This window comes from Gouania willdenowi, chromosome 1 (genome assembly GCF_900634775.1).
Source record: "Gouania willdenowi chromosome 1, fGouWil2.1, whole genome shotgun sequence".
Taxonomy (NCBI): Eukaryota; Metazoa; Chordata; class Actinopteri; order Blenniiformes; family Gobiesocidae; genus Gouania; species Gouania willdenowi.
The window spans coordinates 44,891,439-44,914,105 of record NC_041044.1 but is presented as its reverse complement, the minus strand read 5'-3'; the positions used below and the strand labels follow the sequence as shown (position 1 = coordinate 44,914,105).

At 39.3% G+C, this 22,667-nt stretch overlaps 1 protein-coding gene across 6 annotated transcripts in view; it reads right to left on the bottom strand.

Annotated features, from left to right (window-relative positions):
• LOC114462173 (microtubule-associated serine/threonine-protein kinase 1-like) overlaps nt 1-20,216 on the bottom strand; it is a 53,812-nt gene extending 33,596 nt beyond the window's left edge. For 4 of the 6 annotated variants that reach the window (XM_028444873.1, XM_028444864.1, XM_028444888.1 and 1 more), the window contains exons 1-2: nt 19,765-20,216; nt 12,322-12,353 (exon numbers count right to left, since the gene is read on the bottom strand). In XM_028444873.1, the coding sequence (XP_028300674.1) occupies nt 12,322-12,353; nt 19,765-19,872 (140 nt within the window). In that variant the 5' untranslated portion in view covers nt 19,873-20,216. Of the gene's footprint in view, nt 1-9,451; nt 9,591-12,321; nt 12,354-19,764 lie in introns of those variants that run through there. The other 2 variants (XM_028444882.1, XM_028444896.1) reach the window with 2 other exon arrangements.
• Nucleotides 20,217-22,667: the final 2,451 nt, after the last annotated feature.

The following is a 22,667-nucleotide window of genomic DNA, read 5'->3' as shown; positions in this document are numbered from 1 at the left end:
GACTGAAGGAAAATGGTGAAAAAACCGCAGGGAGGCCCTTCAGAACCCAATTCGGGTTTGGAAGAGGTCAAGGAGATGATAAGCGAGGGTCTACGAAACCTATCTGCCGAGATAAAGTCGTTGGAAAAGACGCTGGAAAACTCACTGGAAAACCTACAAAGCGAAACAAAGGTACTGAAAGAAAAGAATGAAAGAAATGCTGAAGAGATAAAATTGTTGAACACCAGGGTTGAACAGCTGGAACAAAAGGAAAGAGAGAAAGATGTCATCATCACAGGCCTAAAGATAAAACCCAGGAGTTACGCGAGTGACGAAGAAACAAAATCGATTGAACAACAGGTCATTGACTACCTGGAGTCGAAGGACATTGTCCTGAACCCTGACAACATCAACTCCTGCCATCTCCTGCCAAAGAAAAATGATAACAGAGCTGTAAAAATAACCTTCACGAATATGAAATTCAAAGGAGAACTACTGAAGCAAGGAAGAAAGCTGAAGGAAACGAAGGTTTTTATTAATGAAAGCCTGACAAAAAAAAAATGCAAGCATCGCATGGAAGGCACGCCAAATAAAAAAAGGAGGAAAGATTTTAAAGACGTGGACAAGGTACTGCAGGATTTACATCACACCACTGGGAGAAGAGAACGGAAAACCAATCCTCATCAAAACGATGGAAGACTTGGGAAAATACGAAGGATCCACCTAAACAACAACATTACTGATGGTAATCATGGATATGGACCCAGATCTATATAAACACTGGAAACAAAACTCAGACTGTGATTATTTTACGGAGACTGAATTAAATGTGGAAACCAAGAGTAAAAAAGGTCTGTCATTTATTCATTTCAATTGCTAGGTGGTGGGGTGATTAAGGATTACATTAAATTTAAATTCAAAGTGTTTATTGTCATATGTGCAGTTAGAAACACGTTTGTCCTGTACAATGAAATTACTACCTTGCTTATGAACTAAGATATAATAATGTGTTTTTACAAGTTAAATCTAACAGTGGAAAATACAACACTGCCAATAGAACTAACAACAGCTGGATTAACCTTGATGTAGAGACAAAACAAGCTGCAAACTTGTGTGTCCAAAAGAGACATTCCCGAGTGGTGACATTATGGATGAAAAGGGAAAAACCTTCCAAACACCTTCGAAAGAGGAACTGTTCTTGAACTGGAGGAATGCTAACAACGTCTGGCAGGGAACAAGGCCAACACGAACAACGATAGAGAGGAGGAGGAATAAAAAAAAATAAAATAAAAAAAAAAAGACAACACTGACTACAGATGAGAATACACAAAAAAGGACTGTTCAGAACAACTCAAGAATGTTTGAGCAGAGAGACATGTAAACCCATGTAAATTTGCGATGGTAAAACAGGGGACGGGACCCGGATAAGCAAACTGCTTCTCTCGTCTCCTTTTTCGGCATGTAAAAAAAAAAAAAAAAAAAAAGTGAATGTAATCATGTCGGAAATAAACTGAATAAATAAAATAAAATAAAATAAATGGTGACGTGCACACATGCCAAAGGCATAACTTGGAGGTGGTCATAAGCCCACTCCTCACATATTTCCTGATCTTAGGTACTGATTGGCTGGGTTTGGACAGATGGGCAGGACAGTGTGCGGGGATGCCTTCACGGCAGGGGGTGGAATGGGATGTGAGGCTCCTCTGGCTATTGTGACAGCTCGGCAGGGCCTGCATTGGAAACTCCAGTGACAGATTCATCAACTGAGAAATAAAACAACTTTAACAACTGTTTCAGTGGTGATAAAGCTCTATATAAATCATGTCCATTTACCATTTACCATTTACTCTGTAGTGGATCAAACTGTGGCTTTACATTGGACATACAGTAGTTTGAAAATAACTGGACATCAGTCTGAACAGCAGCAGCAAACACACTCATCTAGAACTGGTACATTTGTAAATGTGAACATATCAAGTCAAGTCAAGTCAAAGTGTTTATTGTCATCTGTACAGTTAGAAACACGTTTCCCTGTACAATGAAATTCTTGCTTTGCCGACCGCCAGTGAATGCCTACGTAATAAAGGAATAAATAATAAAGGAATAAATCGAGATAAAAGAACTATAATAAATAACAGTGGCATGCAACACTGTTATTCAACAAAAAAACCTGAACATTAAATACAAAACACCTGTACAATTAAAAATACAAATATATTAGCTATACAGAGGAGAGGTGATATATACAATGGTATGTGCAAAAAAGCTGTTTCATAATAGAGAGACATGGTGTTATCTGTGCATGGGCGCATCTAAAGTACGAATGCAGGTGGTGTGCAAAGTACAGTGGAGAAGGGGGGGGGGGGGGTGGTGAATGAATAGTTCATTAGACTCCAATCACTTATTTAGGAGTCTAATGGCCGAGGGGAAGAAGGAGTTTTTGAGTCTGCTGGTCCTGCATTTCACACTTCTGTACCTCCGGCCTGAGTGTAGAAGTGTGAACAGTCCGTGTTGGGGGTGAGTGGAGTCCTTGATGATGGCGGCAGCTCTCCTGTGGACTCTGCGCTTGTAGATGCTCTGCAGAGAGGGCAGCGGAGACCTGGTGATCTTCGTAGCAGTCTTCACTACTCTCTGCAAGCGTTTGCGGTCCATGACAGTGGTGTTGCCGTACCACACGGTGATGCAGCTGGTCAGGATGGGCTCAACAATGCAGCTGTAGAAGTTGCTGAGGATCTTTGAGGACATCCCAAATTTCCTCAGCCTCCTCAGGAAGTACAGCCGCTGTTGAGCTTTCTTCACCAGCTGTGTGGTGTTGAGGGTCCAGGTGAGGTCGTCTCTGATGTGGACCCCAAGATATTTGAAACTGCTCACCCTTTCCACTTCCAGCTCCTGGATAGACAGTGGCTGATGAGGACGCCTCTCCTTCCTCATGTCCACTATCAGCTCCTTCGTCTTTTCCGTGTTGAGGGTGAGGTTGTTGTCTTCACACCATGTCACCAGACTGGACACCTCCCCCCTGTAGGCCGCTTCGTCTCCGCCAGTGATACGTCCTATCACTGCGGTGTCGTCCGCAAACTTCAGGATGGTGTTGTCCTTGTGGGAGGCGACACAGTCGTGGGTGAAGAGGGTGTAGAGGATGGGGCTGAGGACACAACCCTGAGGAGTGCCAATGTTCGTGATAAGGCTGGCTGAAGTCCTGGACCCAATCCTGACAGACTGGGGCCTGCCAGTAAGAAAGTCCTGGAGCCAGTCACAGAGGGAGGGGTGGAGTCCAAGGGAAAACAGTTTGTGGGTGAGTTTGTGGGGGATGACCGTGTTGAAGGCAGAGCTGTAGTCTATAAAGAGCATCCTGATGTAGGAGTCTTTATTTTCCAGGTGGGAGAGGGAGAAGTGAATGGCAGCAGCAATGGCGTCCGAGGTGGACCTGTTGGGACGGTAGGCATACTGCAGGGGGTCCAGTGTGTCCGGTATGCTGCTCCGAATGTGGGTCAGCACCACCCTCTCAAAGCACTTCATAATGATTGGAGTGAGTGCTACTGGCCTGTAGTCATTCAGGCAGGTGGGGGGGCTCTTCTTGGGGAGGGGGACGATGGTGGTGGTCTTGAAGCAGGAGGGGACGGTGCTCTGACTGAGGGAAAGGTTGAAGATGGAGGTGAGCACGTCTGTCAGCTCGTTGGTGCATGCTCTGAGGGCCCGCCCAGGAATGTTGTCTGGTCCTGCTGCTTTGCGGGGGTTTATCCTCCTCAGGACCGTGCGTACCTCGGCTGATGAGACGACCAGTGGGGGGTGGGAGGGCGGTTGGATTGAACCCCCTGTGACAGTTTGGAAATTATGAGAATATTATGAGTCCGTGTGGCTTAAATTGTGACTGAGTCCAAACTTCTAGTGCAATATAATGTCTCACCTTTCAGGGGCGCTGCACTTATTCCAGGTTCAGATGCACGTAAGAGGAAAATAACTCAAGTCACACGGAGAACGCCCACATTCCAGGGTCGCTCCACCCAGAGTGTAACTGGGATCAAGACGCTCAGTGACTGATGTAAGTACAGGGGCAGAAATGCACGCAGACAGACACAGCACCGCTTTTCTGACTTACACACATGGGAGAATAAAGTCCATAATTATTTATTCAGCTATGACTCATGTACAGAAATAGGGGATTCTATTAATTTTAGAGATTTTTGGATTTCATGACATTTAGTATGTCAGTAAAAACTACATCAACTAGGGAAAGAAATGTATGAACATTTGAAATGAAAACTCTGAGGCCCCTGTGATGTATAAACTACTGTATCCCACATTAGATCACAACAAGCATGTTTCCACAGCACTAATAGGAAAACCAGACATGAGCTTTCCCATGAATGAGCCACAGGTTAAATACTGAAGGTTAAATAATGTTAAATAAAAAACTATTGTAATGTGTGACAAAAGATGCTACACAGTGATTTTGTTGAGCCTCTGTCATCACTGGTGAAAATCAACAGTTATACGTTAAGGGACACACACTATGGTACACACACACACATAAAACATACTGTACCATGACACACGCACGCACGCACGCACGCACGCACGCACGCACGCACGCACGCACGCACGCACGCACACACACACACACACACACACACACACACACACACACACACACACACACACACACACACACACACACACACACACACACACACACACACACACACACACACACACACACACACACACACACACACACACACACACATTAACAGGTCAATGAAAAACAGATGAAACCAAAAAACATACATGGCTCTCATCACCATACTAATGTCATTCTGAGGTGGAAACAGCAGTTTAGATTTTGGGGGATCAAGGGGTGATCTTTTTAACTGCTGATGCAATATAAGTGAAATTATGTTTTATTACTGACACTGCAGTGTTTACATTAAAGCCACACTGTGGACTATGAGTTATTTTAAATGACTCCTCAGGACAATATACAGCGCTGACAGTATCAATGCTCTGAGCAGGGATTCCCTCTGGAAATACTGACTGTAAGTTTGGAGGAGACGGACCGTCTTTCACCAGGTCATGTGACCTGGAGGATGCCTGGAGAAGTTTTACTTTACGGCGGTCACGTGACCACAGGCTCAGATATTAATAGTTCCCACGTGACGTTGCTGTGGGCAGCTGAAATGAGTTAGCCTCTATTTACAGCCAAAAGAGCTCAATATGGTAGTTTATGTTGGGTTAATGGTGAACACATCACTGTGATAGTTCAGTTAAACGTGGATTCTTTAGTAAGGGAAGTCAGCAAGTCAGATCTGTAACTTCAGAATAAGGATTGGTTCTCAGGCCTGGGTCGGTCGGGCTGGGCTCGCACCGAGGCTACAGTGTATGGGCTGGATGAACAGCCGCCACCGCCGCACTCTTCTCCCTGCCACCGCAGATGCGGTGCTCGGCCCGCGTCGGTGGCGCTTTCCCCCTACTCAATGGTTTCGCCGCCATTGTCGGCCCCCTTTGCTGGGGGTAAAAGGGGATCTGTTGTGGGTCGCCCATCCGCCCTGACCTAGGCCGCCGTGCCGGCGGAAGGGGCCGATGACTAGGGTGAGGCCAGGGAGTAGGGGGGGAGCACCACCGATGCGGCGAGGAAGGCCGAGCACCGAACTCTAGCGCCCCTAGTGGCCAAAAGTTAGACAGTGTGCCTTTAAGGCTGGGCAATAAAACAATAACATATATAGTGATAGACATTTGATCAATGTCAAAAGAAAATATGTGCAATAGAATTGTAAAGCTTTTTAACTTCTTCTGGATCTTTTAATTGAACAGCTTTGAGGGAAAATGACAAGAGTGATTCTATTTCTCACTGTATTTTATTCTAAGTTAGTCACAAATCAAATTTAGCAGGGAGGTCATCTAGTGCATGTCTGTGCTTCGAGAAGGTGTGGGTTTGGCTTAGCTCACACACACACGCACACACACACCTATCATATTACAACTCACCAATTATTGGAATAAAGTTCCACTCCATCCAGGCACATCCTGTGAGATCACAGCGTATAAAAATGTGCTGCTGCTGCTCTGGTTCTGCAGCAACACACACACACTTTTCCAACTCAAAATCACTGCACATTGTTTGATTGCGTCATACGCTACTATTAGGCCTTGCTTTTAACGCACTAAACCGAAGGCCGAATGTTGCTTTTTTGCAATATTCGGTGTATCCCTACAAATGAATACATTTTATAATTAGTTACCTATTTTGATGATGATTGAGGGCACAGACTAATAGCTACTCATTCCGTACAGGTGGATAAACTTACAAGGAATTGGAAAAAAAATTAAATTTGCCAAAGCAAATCCTGTCATCATTTTCCAGGTATGTTTTATGTGTGGAACATAACGCGCAATACATCCATTATGTACAGAAGCCTTTATTGCACTGTGGTATAGTACAAAGACTTTTACATCATCTTTATTAAACGTGTCCTGGATAGGGACACATCTACACACTGTCGCACATTTGATGTAAGGGACAATTCAAGGTGGTTTACACCAAACAAAGAACACATCATCATAGTAGTAAAATAGGTTCTAATGTGGTGTTTTTAATGTGTTCACTCTATTATGACTACATTCTAATCTATTTCAGGTCAGAGGTTCAACAAACTTTATCTCTGATGAGAAACTCTGAGTATTTACTTCCTGAACATGTGTTGATGTTCAGCTGTTGTGCATAGTGCACTGTGCACATTCAGACGTTACTAAAATCAGTCGTTGTCGTTGTAGGATTTGTTGTGTTTTAATTCAACTGTTTTAAAAAGGAAAAATCTAGGGGAGAATAAAAGGAAAATAGTTGGTCAACATCTCTACAACGTACAATATTATACAATATAAATAATATCACTATTTACTGAGATCTTAATGGTTGTTTATGGAACAGATTTTAGGAACCTCACGATTCGATTTGATTACGATTATAGGAACTATAGAACAAATGTACCTTTTATTAAAGCAGCAGAGGATGTGTGTAAACCGTTCTGTTGTAACTGCATGGTGAAGTACCATATTAGCAAAGTCCTCACTACACAATAAACAATATAATAAAAAATACACATCATTAACAAAAAGGGCAGTTCTAAATGATAGATTATATACCATTTATTATAGATAATAAACTAAATCAGCAGCTCAACCATAATGTTTAGAAAATATCTGTTAAAATTCCTTCTTCAGTATTTCATGTAATTTACCAAATATAAGATGATTGAAAATGATCAATTGCTACGTCTGAATGACAATACATTGATACATGGATTAATTTCCCACCTCTAATGCCTACGATATTAAATAGTTCAATTAATAAAGTTAGAAACACAAACCTGAATATTAAATATTAGCATTATTATTTTATATTTAAATGTGGATCTTTTCCTAAATGTTTTCAAAAGTCATTTTACAGAAACAGACAAAAAAGAACATGAAAAAAATCTGATGTTATGCCAGAACAAAGAATATTATAAACCAGTGCACATGGCTTGTGTGGTCACGTAACCTTGGTGAGCCCCTCCCTCATGCATCAGCTGACATAAGTATGCGCTGAGGGACCTGCTACTCATCCTCTCTATCCTCTGTTCACCTCCTGTTGTCCCACTGCCTACATCACTCCCATGTGACGCAGCCTCTGCCATTCTGTCACCAGAAAGGATTGTTCTCCTTACACTAATAAAATAAATCATATTTTAGCTCCGCTTCCATCAGTCGGTGAGTTCAGGTTGTTTTAATCCCTTATTATCAGGAGAGAATGAAATATTGTTACTGTAAGATACTCAGCAGAACATCCTCTCCTTCCACTGTGAACATGAAGCGTCACACGCCCACATCCCTGAATATCAACTCTAATCTGCCTGATTGTTTAACAAACACTATTTTGCCCTTTTCTTTTAATTTTGAAAAACAAAGTAATTCTACAAACATCAGTCGGTTCCAATTAATCAGAATTGATGTAAATTCATCTAAAACCTGTGTTCTTTCCTGACTCATCTTTGGTTCATGGAATCACTGACTAATGATTCAGATTGTGATGAGTCACCTCTTAGAGAAATGTCACTAACATGAGTCATGAATTTATTTCATGTAGTTTAGTCACTACTTGTGTGAAGCACCTCTAATATACACAAACTTTATCTACTGTTGGTACATTGTGATGTCATTTCCTCCACTTTCCTGTTTGTTTGTTTTTTGTAGTTTTTCAAAACACATTATTTTGCACCATATTTGTTTTATTAACTTTTAAAAATGGGACTACTTTACAGTTTTAGAGCCTGTGTGCCGCCATGTTGAAATGATGTCATTGATGACGCCAACCACCTCTTTCAGTCCATTGTGTTCTATATGAGGTGAAACATTCAGGATCATTTAGCAGCTTTTTCATTCAAAATAACAACTTGTGCTGCTTTGTGTTGATCTAAAAATCAGTAAAAGTTACAAAAGTTGATATAAAACACTTTTGTTGACCAAAATTTGATAAATAAAATCCATAAACTGAAAAAATCTGTGACCACAGGGGGCGACAGTTCTGCTGTTTCATTAAGGAGAGAAGAAGAGCTTTGTTCACGTTAATACAGACAACCAGGATCCACTGCTGCTCATTAATGCTGACCCAAGTAAAATCTGTCTGCTGCAAAGAACCAACGTTCTAGTGAGAAATGGTGAAAGTTTGGTTTAATGGTTTAATTATCCAGATGTGTTGCTTTTCTTCTCTCCTTAATGTTGTCTATGAAACAACAACCCAAAGCATCACAACAAAAAGCTGCTAAATGAACCAGAATGCTTTACAATGAACTAAAAGGGGCGGTTCACGTCATCAATGATGTCATTTTAACATAGCGGCGCACAGGGTAAAGCACTTTTAAAAGTTAATAAAATAAATATAGTGTAAAATAATGTGTTTGTTAGGCATAGATTTTCTCAAAGGTTTTAATGTATTAATGTATATTTATACTCATAAAAGATCAAAGCACAAGGATGTTCCAGTTGCAGCGATGCTCATTACATATAATCACACACAACCCCTAAACCAATTACAGCTACAGTAATATATCTAGTTTATACATAATTAAACAATCAGTTGTAGCTCACACACAATCTGTCTTAGTGTATTGAACATGGAAACCTGTACCTTATAAAACTATGTTGTTTAAAACATACGTTTATTACTGGAAATGGAAATATATGTAAAAAATATTATTATTCAATTATTCTTGACATACACTGTTAATACATGTATTCAAAGCTATAGAAAATTGACTTTTACCATTTTCCACGAGCAGATTTCTCATGTTGTGAATCAGCAAAAGGAAGAGGAAATGTCCTCTGCATCTTTAGACGCCGTTAGCAGTTAAAAGACGACAATGATTCCTCACACATACTGTAACTAAGAATCCCTCTGCACTTCACACCACTGAATACATTCCTGGAGCTGCTGCTGTACCTTTTAGTGCGTCGGAACATGTTGCTCATTGGGTGTCAACGTGGATCTCAGCAACAACAGCAGGATGATGGAAGCATCCGCAGCAACGAGTCTGACAACAGACCAACCCATGGTATAGCTCTGAACATGTGTGTGTGTGAACAGCAGAAGAGTGAGATGGGAAGAGAGAGGAAGGGGTGGGTGGGTGGGTGGGTCTCTCTCTTTTTTATATAGAAACAACAACAAAAGAGCTGCAGGGAATTGTGGGTCATTCTCTCTGAATGAAGGGATGTGCTCAAAGTATCTGCACACTGAAAGAACCCAGTGCTGAGTTAAAAGCTTTCACTGCGGGCTACTAATTTTATATATATATATATATATATATATATATATATATATATATATATATATATATACACACACACGGCACAACTGAGATTATGTAACTGTTAGATAACTGCAAAAAGGAGATTTTGAATGAATTTAAAGCAAAGCAAATGTGATGTTTGGCACAAACTATGTCTGCTTATGAATGGATGCACTAGGCACAATAAATAAAAGCCAACGGAGCTCATCTATTATGGATGGAGAGCTGAGTGTGTCCTACAGAGAAACAAGGACTGAGGCAGGCAAAGTGGAGAGGAATCGTCTCATGAGAAAAGGAAATCACAAAGAAACAATCTCTGCACGTCTGGTTTATTGTAAATACAGAAAACACAACATAAGGAAACATGTTAAGTACAGGTGACCTTTAACCTATGACTGACGAGCAATAAACAGATAATGTTAAGTGACCATCATTGAACAGCAATGGTGTCGACTAACACCTTAACATCATTTAGCTGACTAGACTAAACTAGACTAGAGCTGAAAAAGTCCTAATAATGTGACATATGTTATTGTTTACAATAGATCGTCAAAAACAAACCAGTAAGAATTTGTCATCCCACGATATAAACCATAAATTCCCATGTTGGAAATTATCGAGGGCCATTTGTCCCTCAATTTAGCCAAGAATACCCCCAAGTTTTTGTCAACAACTTATTATTCTCTGGAGCAGAAAAACTGTTCATGGAAGCTCCACCACAGTGCCTCCACAGTGTGCGCCGCCTCCGCTCCCGCAACACACACACGGACGGCGGTGTTCGTCACGGCAACCAGAAGCTGTCGTGATGCGATACATCGTGGAACGCTATTTAGTTAAAACCAGATAAACATCCAACAAAGTGAACCTATTCAAGTTCCTCCATCAGATCCACCCATAGTTCCACAAACACAGGTACAGAGATGAATCTGTAGCAACGATAATAAACTGGAAACTCAACTAAAGCTAACTATGCTAAGCTAACACACCGACACACAGACTGGGCTAAGAGCTAACGCTAACCACTCTATATAAGGAATAAACCAAGTAAAAAGAACACACTTTACTGTAATAAAACCACAGAGAACCATCAATTTGTTTATGGTCAGATTTAACACTAAAAACTAAACATGTCACACGTTGTGTAAAATAAATGTTAGCATAAATATTAATGTCACTATTAATTCGTCCAAACTTGTGAAACGCAATATATTTTAATTATATTTCATGTGTTCACAGACAAAGCTGGTCCCATTAGACTAATGTAACTATTGAGATTATTACACATAAATATAGTGAATGATTAAATCATCAGCTTGATCTGGTTAAATTATAGGAAATCAGAGATTATTTATTAACCATAACTGTATGTAACTCATTATCAGATATAAAATAAATTAAATTCAGCAGCAGTAAAAACACTACTGGAGTTATTTTTGCTTTTCGTGTGCTTTTTTTTTCAAAAATGATTTCAATAAATAAATTACATACAATAACACTAATAGAGCATGATGCATATGCACAAAGATATTCCATAAAATATCAGCCCATGAGCTTTTTCAGTCAGCAGATATTGTAGCTTTTTAATGTGTTTAATGTATTCAGATTTATTTGTGTTTATTTAAGTGTTTACGCTTTAAGGTGGGAATTGTTATTATTTATTGTTTTCATTTATTGTAATTTTTATCGTTATCGTGATAAATTTCAGAAACGATCTGGATTTTTTTTAGTCTATAGTGCATCTCTATTATATATTGTTTGTTAAAAAGTAGATAAAAGAAAATACAGTTTTTCCTAACATGATGAATAATTGTGATAACAATATTGATCCAAATAATCGTGATCATAATTTTGGCCATAATCGTGTAGCTTTAGGGCAACAAGCCAGTAAAAAAGGTACAGGCTCCGACACAGCAGCTTCCTGTGTGGGTCACTGACTTCCTCATGATTAAAGAGCTACTTATGGTCCAAACTCCCACTTCAGACACACATTAGTTATGAACTAATAAACACGACTAAAGAGTGATCATGTACAGGTGTGCAGTAGTAAACTTACAAAGGAATATTTAAAAAGACTAGAGAGCAGAGGTTGATAAAGCATGTATTTGTGACAAGCCATTGAATTTGTCTCAGTACCTTGGACAGCTACACACACACACACACACACACACACACACACACACACACACACACACACACACACACACACACACACACACACACACACACACACACACACACACACACACACACACACACACACACACACACACACACACACACACACACACACACACACACACACACACACACACACACACACACACACACACACACACACACACAGTCCAGGAGGACGACACACACTTTGGTGCCTCTTCACAGCCCATTCCAGTTCTGCTGATAATAAAGGGAAACCTCAGGGTTCTGACCAAACCTTTCTGATTGTTTTTCCACTCTTCACATCAGGAGGGAGAGAAAACGGCACAAGAGCGAGAATCAATAAAAGGTTAAAGATTGAACTCACCTGCTGTGTTTGCGAGGCAGTGGTAAGTCCTTCTGGTAGAAAGACAAGAAACAAATATAAAAAGAGATCAGGTACAAAAACACATTCTAATGTATTTTAGCTGTGTTTAAGATGTCAAAACATCGCTTTTTTAAAGATTTTTTTACATTGATTACATTTAATCTTTAGAATAAATCAGACGTGATTTACCAACAATGGATAAATACATCCTCGTAATGTTTTACAACCAGAAAAAATAAAAACTATATAAACAAGAAACATAATTGACAGGTTGATTATTAAATAATCAATGTTAATCGTAAAGCTGCTGGAGACAAAACTATACTTGATCAGATATAGTGTACTTCATCAGATATTATTTTTCCCACCATTTATTTCTAAGATACTTAGACACTTAGTTTTAAAGTGTGAATGACCATGGCACCATGATCAGATTCATTGATCCTGATAACTGTGAATATCTGGCAAAGAGGATATTTGGTGCTTGTCAGAGGTTTGCGTTCTTTAAGTCCAGTATAATTCAATAATGGCATCACTAAGTTATATATATTAGGACATCATCTAAATGCTACTCTATGCTTAGTCTTGTTTATTTTGATTCATTTTACAGAATTAACTTAATCACGAGTTACATTTTTTTATGGAATACATCAACTCCACTGAACCGCTACATGCCTTTTTATTGAGAAAATAAAATCTTCTCTTGACAAGGGTGGAGTAGTAGGGGTGGTATTCTTAGATCTCAGGAAAGCTTTCGACACAGTAAACCACTCTGTTCTACTTTCTAAGCTCTCACAGTTTAATTTATCTCGTGACACTGTGAGCTGGTTTGAATCATACCTGTATGATCGTACTCAATCTGTATTAATTAACAACAGCAAGTCTGAGTCTCTTATTCTAACCACTGGGGTTCCTCAGGGCTCAATATTAGGGCCCCTCTTATTTAGCCTTTATATTAATGATTGTCTGCTCTGAAGTTGAATGTTTGATGTATGCAGATGACACCGTTGTATTTGTTCACGGTCGCTCCAAGGACATTGTTACAGATAAACTCACCAAAGCAATGACTCTTGTCACTTCCTGGCTGTAGGAGAACTGCCTGCAGCTAAATACTTCAAAAACTGGAGCTATGTTTTTCAGTAAAACCAATAGAGCCTCATCTAATCCTGACATACTAGTAGCTGGAGAAAAATTACAAATTGTAAATCAATACAAATACCTTGGGTTAGTAATAGATTCTCACTTCTCCTTTAAAGCCCATATTTAGTTAGTTAGTTAGTTAGTTTATTTCTTCGGTCATTGTGAACATCCAGATCTAACAAATTATGTAAAGCAGATATTAATATTGACACATTATGTAAAAATATCAAAGTTAATCTAGCAAATTTCCGCTCAATCCGAAATGAAATGTCAACCAAAGCTGCAATAATTTTTCTACATTCCATGATTTTCAGCCACTTTAACTACTGCCTAACAAGTTGGTCTCAGGCTAGTCAGAGTGCAAAAAGACCTTTGGAAACTTTATACAAACAAGCCTTTAAAGTCTTGGGTTGAAAACCAAGGCACTATCATCACTGTTCAATCCTAAAAAAGTACCACCTTTTAAATTGGGACAGTCTCCATAGATTTGCAGATCTGAGTCTCATATTTAAAGTAACACATGATGTGACCCCAGCTCCTCTGGCAGAGTTCATCAGCCAAAGAAACAGCTCTGAGCGCGTCACTCCAGGCTCTGTAAGAGGCCATTGTGTCACGCTTTCAGTCGCTTGGCCTGGTCAGTAAGGGGCGCTACTGAGTGGAACTCAATACCTGAGGAGGTTAAACAGCTAAACACTTACAAGGCCTTTACAAAATAACTTAAAATTTGTCTCATTAACATGTACGTCTGCAACATTAAAAGTCGAGCATGTTGCGCTGCATTGTATTGTATTAGATAACGTAGCCTTTTGAACACGTGTTTTTTGTGTGTTTTAATATTGTAACAGGTTTTTTGTGTGTTTTAATATTGTAACAGGTTTTTTGTGTGTTTTAATATTGTAACAGGTACTGTTACTGTTGTTATTGACTTGTAAATGTATTGTCATGCTTGTATTTTAATGCCTTTTTACATCTTGGCCAGGGGACGACAGATGAAAAATAGACTTCTGGCTAATTCTGGCTTTTTTTTAACCACGTTTGTTCATGTGTTATATGAAATTGCACTGTCCCCTTTCAAATAAAACAAAAAATAAAAATAAAAATTTCACAGTTCTTTAAAACTTTAAAAATAAGGTGAAGATAATTATTGGGACAGACAGATTCTCACCATGTAGTGTCAGTCCCTTTGTGTATCACTATCATAATAATAGTTGGTGGCAATGTGGTAATTTGTGAAGTTTATTCAGAATAATGGGTACTGCAGTACCTGAAGTACATTGTGTGATTGGTTAAAAATAAAATAAATCTTTAATTATGGAAACACCAATAATGATAACGGGTGTGATTGGAGGAATGAAATGACAGGGAGAGTTTGGGGACCTGATATCCAGGACACATACTGCAGTTGAGGGTCTGAACATAGCGGACGGGGAGCATGCTGCAGCTAGTCCTGGACGTTTATCCACCGCTAACATAAGAACCAATGGGGGTGGATAAACTTACTGCCTCTGCTATTGACCAGTCAATTGTGATTGATGTATTGGACACCCTGTTATTGTATCAGGCGACTGCATCACCAGATATAATAACAATAAATACCACCTGACTTCAGCCTCGGGAAATGCAGATCAAACAAAAGCCTCTCAGAAAAACAAACTGTAGTAATTCTATGAATGAAAAACACAATCCACAAACCATAGCTGAAAAAACAAACACATTAAATGTCCAAAGTCTGAGAAAATCCACAGGAAGATGAAAAACGAAAATTAACCAAGAATAAACCCAAATTATGACAAAGTTTTAAACCAATTCCCACAACCTCCTCAGACTCAAGTCCTTACAGCATCTGTTTGTTGTTCATATCTTTCTGCTCTTAACTTAGTGGCTAAGGTTTGATAACCTTACTCTAGTTGGTATAAACAGGTAGCACTCCAAAATTATATATTTTTATTTTATTGGTTGGCAAAAACTCTGTCTAATGTTGAGAAAATGATGGCATGTGAATTGGCACATGGCATCGTGTTCTAAAAGGTCCGTCTGTTGTTTTCTAACAGGGCTGAGTGCCACAGCACCACCTCCATGTTCAGTCCATCCCTACTGTACGTGTCCAGATGGACAGAGAACACTTGGCTGAAACAGTAGAATAATAAAAACAACATGAGCAGAGCCTGGTAGCATGCTAGCATGCTAGCACACACACTGGGAGGCTGGAATAATAATAATAAATAATGCATTGAATTTTATATAACGCTTTCTCATAGACACTCAAAGAGCTTTACAGAACTAAGGCATTATTCTTTCACTCCACACTTAGCGGTGGTAAGCTACTCTTGTAGCCACAGATGCCCCTCCCACCACCACTCACTCACACACTACATTCATACTAGACAATGTGAGTAAAGTGCCTTGCCCAAGGACACAATGACAGATACCACAGCAGTGACTGTCCCCCACTGTGACCCCTGGAATTCTCAGTGGTCTCCATCATCTACTGACCAGGACCAGACCTGCTGATCTTCACAGATCTAACCAGATCAGCCAATCAGAGGCTGGTATGGCCATAAATAAGTGCAGGCATAGGGTGGAGGGGGCGTGGCCTTCAGCTCTATGTGTCTACATGTGCATCACATGGTTAACACTGCCTCATGTCACTGACACCAGACATTACTTGTTTTGTAATTAATGCATTAGCCGCTTCACGCCTCCTCCTGTCACTTGCAGGCTAACTATGTTAAGGTGCTGTTAGCATAGCATTGACCTACCACTAACCTCAGTCAATGCAATTATACTGTAGCTAACCTTCAGATAACCTTCAGATAACCTTCAGATTACCTTCAGATTACCATCATGTGTGAGAGGGAGGATGTAACCTGCTAATACTAATATCTGACATTGTTTTATTCATTGTGTTTTATAACTTCATACAAGGACAAACATCGAACAAAGATCCATCATTTATGTTGTCAGCTAAGCTAAGTGGCTAAGTGGTTCGACACTGGTAGAACTATAATAAATATAGTCCACAAAAGGCTTCAAGTCTACACTGTGTGTGTCTGTGGGGTTCACAGACACATTGATTCCTTTTTATTTGTGCTTAATATAGAGTGATCAGACGTCACTGTCATTATATAAAAGTGATTTTTACATATCCCCCCCCCCCCCCCCCCCCCCTTAAACAGGTTGAAATTATGTTATTTTGGCATGACTGGATACAAAAAATGACTTTTATAGTTGTTAGCTAAAACAAATCCATTGATTTACCAGGAAGTTACTCAGACTTTTTGTGTTATTTAAACTTGTACAATACTAATATGTTTTACTTAATTTCATAGTGTATTTAAACTAATATAATGTGTGTTGTAATAATAATAAAGACAATATAGCTTCATTACTTACATAAATGATTTGTGCTAACTTTAGGTTACTTCCAGTATGTTTCAAAGCTCAATCCAGTGTAAAGAACATCTAATCTGTATGGTAGATGTCTACCAGCTCTATGTGTTAAAACACACATGATAGTGGTTGACCTGACCCATGAACTCTATGCCTCAGTAACCCCAAAACCTCATGTTGAGCACATATCTACATGTAGCGTAGTTCACAAAACATACATTTGCAGATACCTCAGCAGCTGCAAAAGTGCAATAGTTTGTGTCTGAACAGTGTCTGCAGATTTTTACTTGTTTGTTCATGTCCATCATTAATTTATAGATGATTTAATTATAATAAACAACAGGAATCTATAAAAAGCTCACCTGTACTGTACAGTATCCAGTGATTTATTTCACTCACACTGGTTTAATTATCATTTTAGATAAAAACTTATTAAATCCATTTCACTGAATCATTCGGGATTGAATCGTTCTAAAAGAACCAAAATCATCCATGAATCAAAACGGCAACAAATTGAGATTCAAATCAAATCGTTGTAAAAATGAATTGTTACATTGTTCTCCACTGTAAGACTGTCTGTTGTATGGTTCCTGTAAATGTTTGTGCAGTTGCACTGTATATACTGAGACCATTCAGCTGCTGTGTGTAAGATACAAACTATCATCTTTAAGGAGTAAAGGGCACTATCAAGAAATCACACTCAACTGTGACACAATGGCCATTAGTGTAAGTGCAGTCATCAGACAAGCAGGCGCGGGAACGTTGTGTCTGCAGGACGACGCAGGAAATTCAGACCATGAATTGCAGAACGAAATGCATCACACAGCCTCGGCCTGGGCGATGAATCATTTATTTCTAATGAATTCAAGTGTTTTGTTGCAGACGATTTAAAGAAATATTAAATTTGACCTTTTTCTTCTCTTGCTGTGGCGCACTTTTTGACCCTGGGAGCTTCTGTAGCTCCTCCTCCCTCTTGTTACACGCACGCACACCTCTGTGCAAAAATGTGAGTGAAATAAAGCTGTGTCACGTAAAGCAAACAACTCTTTGGTGTAAATGAGACGATAAAACAACGCAATAGGAGCATCTACAGAAAGTTTAATCACGACAATTACGTCATTGATCGGATCAGCCAATTAAGACATTACAGCCGATCACATTAATTACATATATATATATATATATATATACACTGTATATTCAGTACATAGCCTGTTGATCTCTGCTCCCTTCACTGAGTGGTTCATTACTGCTGTGTATCTAGGGCCACTGTAAATATACTGAATACATATGATCCAATGAAGCATAGCAGCCACTATTAATGAACTTATGACTCACTATTTTAAATCTTTCAAAATTCTGGTTTAAGAAATACCAATTTCCATTATTAGAGGATGTATTTACATCAGTATTGTTATATGTGATCTTTACAGTATTATTATATATTTTTCTTCTTCTGTCTGCGTTAATTACATTGTTTGTCTAACTTTGACAAATAAGCCATCAAAATGTTCAGAAAACTCCTGAGATCAATGCTTGTACTTTTAGAATTTGTAACTTTTTGAGTTATTGTGTGTGCAATTCTGATCCCATTCACTTCTACTGGAAATATGTTCAACGTTTAACCAGTTTTGATCATGAAACCTTTAACATGTTCAGCTCAGACCTTCAACTTATTTCAACCTTTTTCAACTTTCTTCAGAACTTTATAGATTGTATCAGATCCTTCAACCTGTCAACAATCATGCTAGGTTAATGCTAATGCTAGCTCGTGCTAATGTTAGACTAATGTTAATGCTAATCTCAATACTAGACTAATGATAATGCTAATGCTAGGCTTATGCTAAGCTCATTCTTATGCTAATGCAGTTTTAAGCAAGCAAGTCAGAAAATGGAGAGAATGATCTTCTGAATTCTCTCATGCAGCGTACTGTGATGCAGGACAACACCTTACTTGCATTTTCATCAGGAAATGCAAATATTCTAGTTATTTTATTTTTTTGTTTCAGATTACAAACATTCTCCCAAAACATGTAGGTGAGAGTATTTTCTTTGCTACATACAGTAGCTTTTTTCGTTTCAGGAAGGTTTTTTCAGGATTTCTGTTCATTTTCAGTCAACAGAAAATCCAAGGTCCCACACTAGGAGACACATTGAGATCATTTAAATAACAATAGACAATAGTAGGGCTGCACCAACTTTCTGGCCGATCACCAATTTTTTAAAAAGCCTGACCTGCCGATCGCGATTTTGCTCAATCCTGATTTTTTTATAACTGACATCATACACCTTGAATGTTCTAATCTTATTTTATTGTAAAACATTGAACAATAACTGTGAAACAACACAAACTTGTTTTAACTGCACATGAGGTAGTTATCTCAAATATAAATGAAAAGTTTAGAACATAACTGTAAAAATACTACATTATATCACTTCCTTTAGTCTTTCCTTTTTCACACTTTAAAACCAACACTGCAGACCTGTTTAAAGTGCACAGCACTAATTTAGTTTTACAAATAAAAACATAATCTACATCTTAAAGCAAATACTTTTCTTAAATACTTTTTACTATTGTTGTTAAATTTGACTCTTACTCTTTGAACAATCAACTTCTTTAGAGTTTCTGTATTTATATATATTTAAACAGATCATTTTCCCATGTGTGTTTTTCAAAATAAAGGTGTGTTTTTAGCTCAACTTATATATTTTATGCACTTCTAATACTGTGATGAACGTATTTGATTAAAGAGCCTTTTAAATGATGCTTAATATTGGTAATAGTTTAGATGAGGCCTTTCTAAACACAGTGTGAGAGATTAGAGATTAGCAGTTGGTGGACCTGACCACCTCTCGGTCCAGGGGTTCCAAACAGGAGCTCTCACAGAAAGAACCGGTCCTGATCCAGCTCACCTGCAGCCTGCGGCGGCGGATGATCCCAGAGTCCTCCATCCCGGTGCTCTGGTTCAGCCCTACACCGGGATGATCCTCCGCGTCACCGGAGACACACGACTGCGACATCCGCAGCAGCTGCACGAGCTGATTACCGTTAAACACGAGCCACGGAGAGTCACGTGGGGAAAGACCGCGAACATGTAAATAAACAACCGTACTCCAAATGTCGTCTTTGGGTCCACCTCTTAGTGATGCTCACACACATCTGTCTGTGTTCCTATTGGTTCCGCTATTGTTGGTGCGTCCGTGCGCGTGCACGGCTCTGAAGGACAGAATCAGCGCGTCACGTCTCTGATCGCACGTGCACTCCATCCACAGGATCCAGTGACGATGATCGACTACATGTCCTTCTCCTGGTCTAAAGGTGGAGGAGCAGCTTCACAGGTTCAATGCAGTGGTCATCATCATCATCACCATCATCATCATCATCATCATCATCACCATCATCACCATCATCATCATCATCATCATCATCATCATCATCATCAGCTCTGGGATACCCTGCCCCCCCCTCCCCCCATCCATTCACGTGACAGAAATGGAACATCTAAGACTCGTCATAGAGAACTGCAGATCAATCATTCTCTCTTTTACATTGCAAAACATTTCAACATTTGGAAACAAATCGTATCAGGAATAAATGTTTTCCTTAGTCATTGCATCACATCTAAAAACAGACCCGATCAACTGAATTCAGAACCACGGGCAGCGACATGGGATTTATGGAAGCATATCTGTACCATAAGTACATTTAAAAAGTCATTACAGCAGAACTAAGTAACTTGTGCTGAGAGCTCCCCCTAAAGGTCTCTTTGGTGATGTCACTGTCAAAAACACTCCACACACCCCGCCCCCTGCCCCACCCCACAGCTACATGCGCACCTTTGCTCTCCCAAGACAGTAGCAAACGATCACTGAAAAATCCTCATCCAACAGTGACACTAAGAGTGTTTTCACACATATAGACCATGTGACCAGTATGAGGAAGAGAGACAAGTTAAATAAATGAATGATATGTGTGTGTGTGTGTGTGTGTGTGTGTGTGTGTGTGTGTGTGACTGCACAGTAGCATCAATGAGTGCCATGTTTGGTGCAGGTGAACCCAGAGCCGTATAGAGAGAGAGTGACGACAACGGAAGTTCAAAATTCTTGACCGTCATGTGATTCATGGAGACTCAAATAGTTCCCGGAAGTCATGAGGGGGTTGCAGCTGCAGAACCTCCAACCTCAGTTTGAACCAGGCAGAATCTGCCACTCAAACAATCTGACTTATCACACATTTGCTGAATTTTAATGATCAGGATTTTAAACCAACATTTCTGCTAAACACTAATCATAATCATCCGGGCCATTCATCTAAATTAAACATTTTATTGTATTTTATAGACACATCAGCGCTCTTACCGGCTGCCTCTTTGGTGTTGAAACATACATTTGTGGACTCGTCTAAAGCTGATTAAACGTCTCCAGCTGATTTTACTTCACAGATCACCTGCAGAGTCCTGTCTTAATTTTGCCAGTTTAGTGCGTTTTTTTTTTAAATTTATTTGAAAGCCCAAATAACAATAAAAATTCAAACTTTTATTCAACTAATTTAACTTAACTTTTTAAATTACACTTTTCAGAGTTTATATTTTTATTCTTTATTAAGTTATTTCCTTTTTAAAAAAATAATTTTTAACTCCATTAAGCCATTATTTTTGCCTTTTTTTCTTTTCAAATTAAATAAAAACTACTTTCAAAACTGATTTTGAATGTTTTAAATAATCAATTGGCTGTTGATCTAACTATATAATCATTGCTAAAACATTGCTTAAGGCAAAGACAAGTGCAGCAGGTAAACATGTCCTGTTTAAACATTTTGTTGTAATTTTCACTCACAGCTATTGCAGCCACTCACTTCTTTCCCTGGAATGGTCAAGGTCAATGCCATATATGGCATTATTGAAATCTTTGTAAACATTTAAAAACTCACTTTTTGAATTACTTGAGATGTCATTTGTAACATTGTGATGTTATTGAATAACATGTTGAAAAGATTATAACGGCTCAACCACACTTTATGTCTGTATGAGTTATTGGTTATACAAGAGCACAATAACTGATGAGCGGATGGCGTGAGTGGAAAGCATAAATTAGTCCTGCACATGGAGTTCAAGGCTCTTCCTCTTTGATTTTGCTCAAGACTCTGTGTTGGGCCTTTTTCTCAGAAGGGTGTGGTTGAGCCTGAGATCTCGTATTGAACTGCTTCCTGCACAACAGGTCAAATAAAAGGTCAAGTAAGAATTTGAACTGTGATCCTTCCTATTTAATGAACACGCTGGAATAAGAATAGATTATATTCCAACAATTTCTTTATTTTTCTTCTCTCTTTGCCAACTTGAAAAAGCAGTGAAATCTAAAGTTTGACTTAACAGGCATTACAGTCAAACCTGTTGAAAAAGTGGTTGAACTGATTGTCTCTCTCCGTGTGGCCTGTAATGGTTCTAATCCCTTCCCATACCTATCTCATGTTGTTTTGTTTCTGTTTTTGTCTCATCTTTCTGCTGTCGGACGCCTTGGCCTCTTTCAGACTGACCTTTAGTTCCTGCTGGGCCTGCTTCAGCCCCTCTCGGTCTCCATCTCTGAACGTTCTCTTTTTTCTATTGAGGGCGTCTTTAATGTCACTCGTGATCCAGGATTTGTTGTTTGGAAAGTAATGCACAGTGGACTCAAAACAGTCTGTCAGAGTCTCCTCTGCCAAAGGAGACCACTTCCTGAAGGGGCGGGTGGTCTGGGGTTGGCTCTGGATCTTGGGCGTGTACTGTGGCCGCAGGAGGACAAGGTTGTGATCTGACTTTCCAAGTGGTGGGAGGGGATTG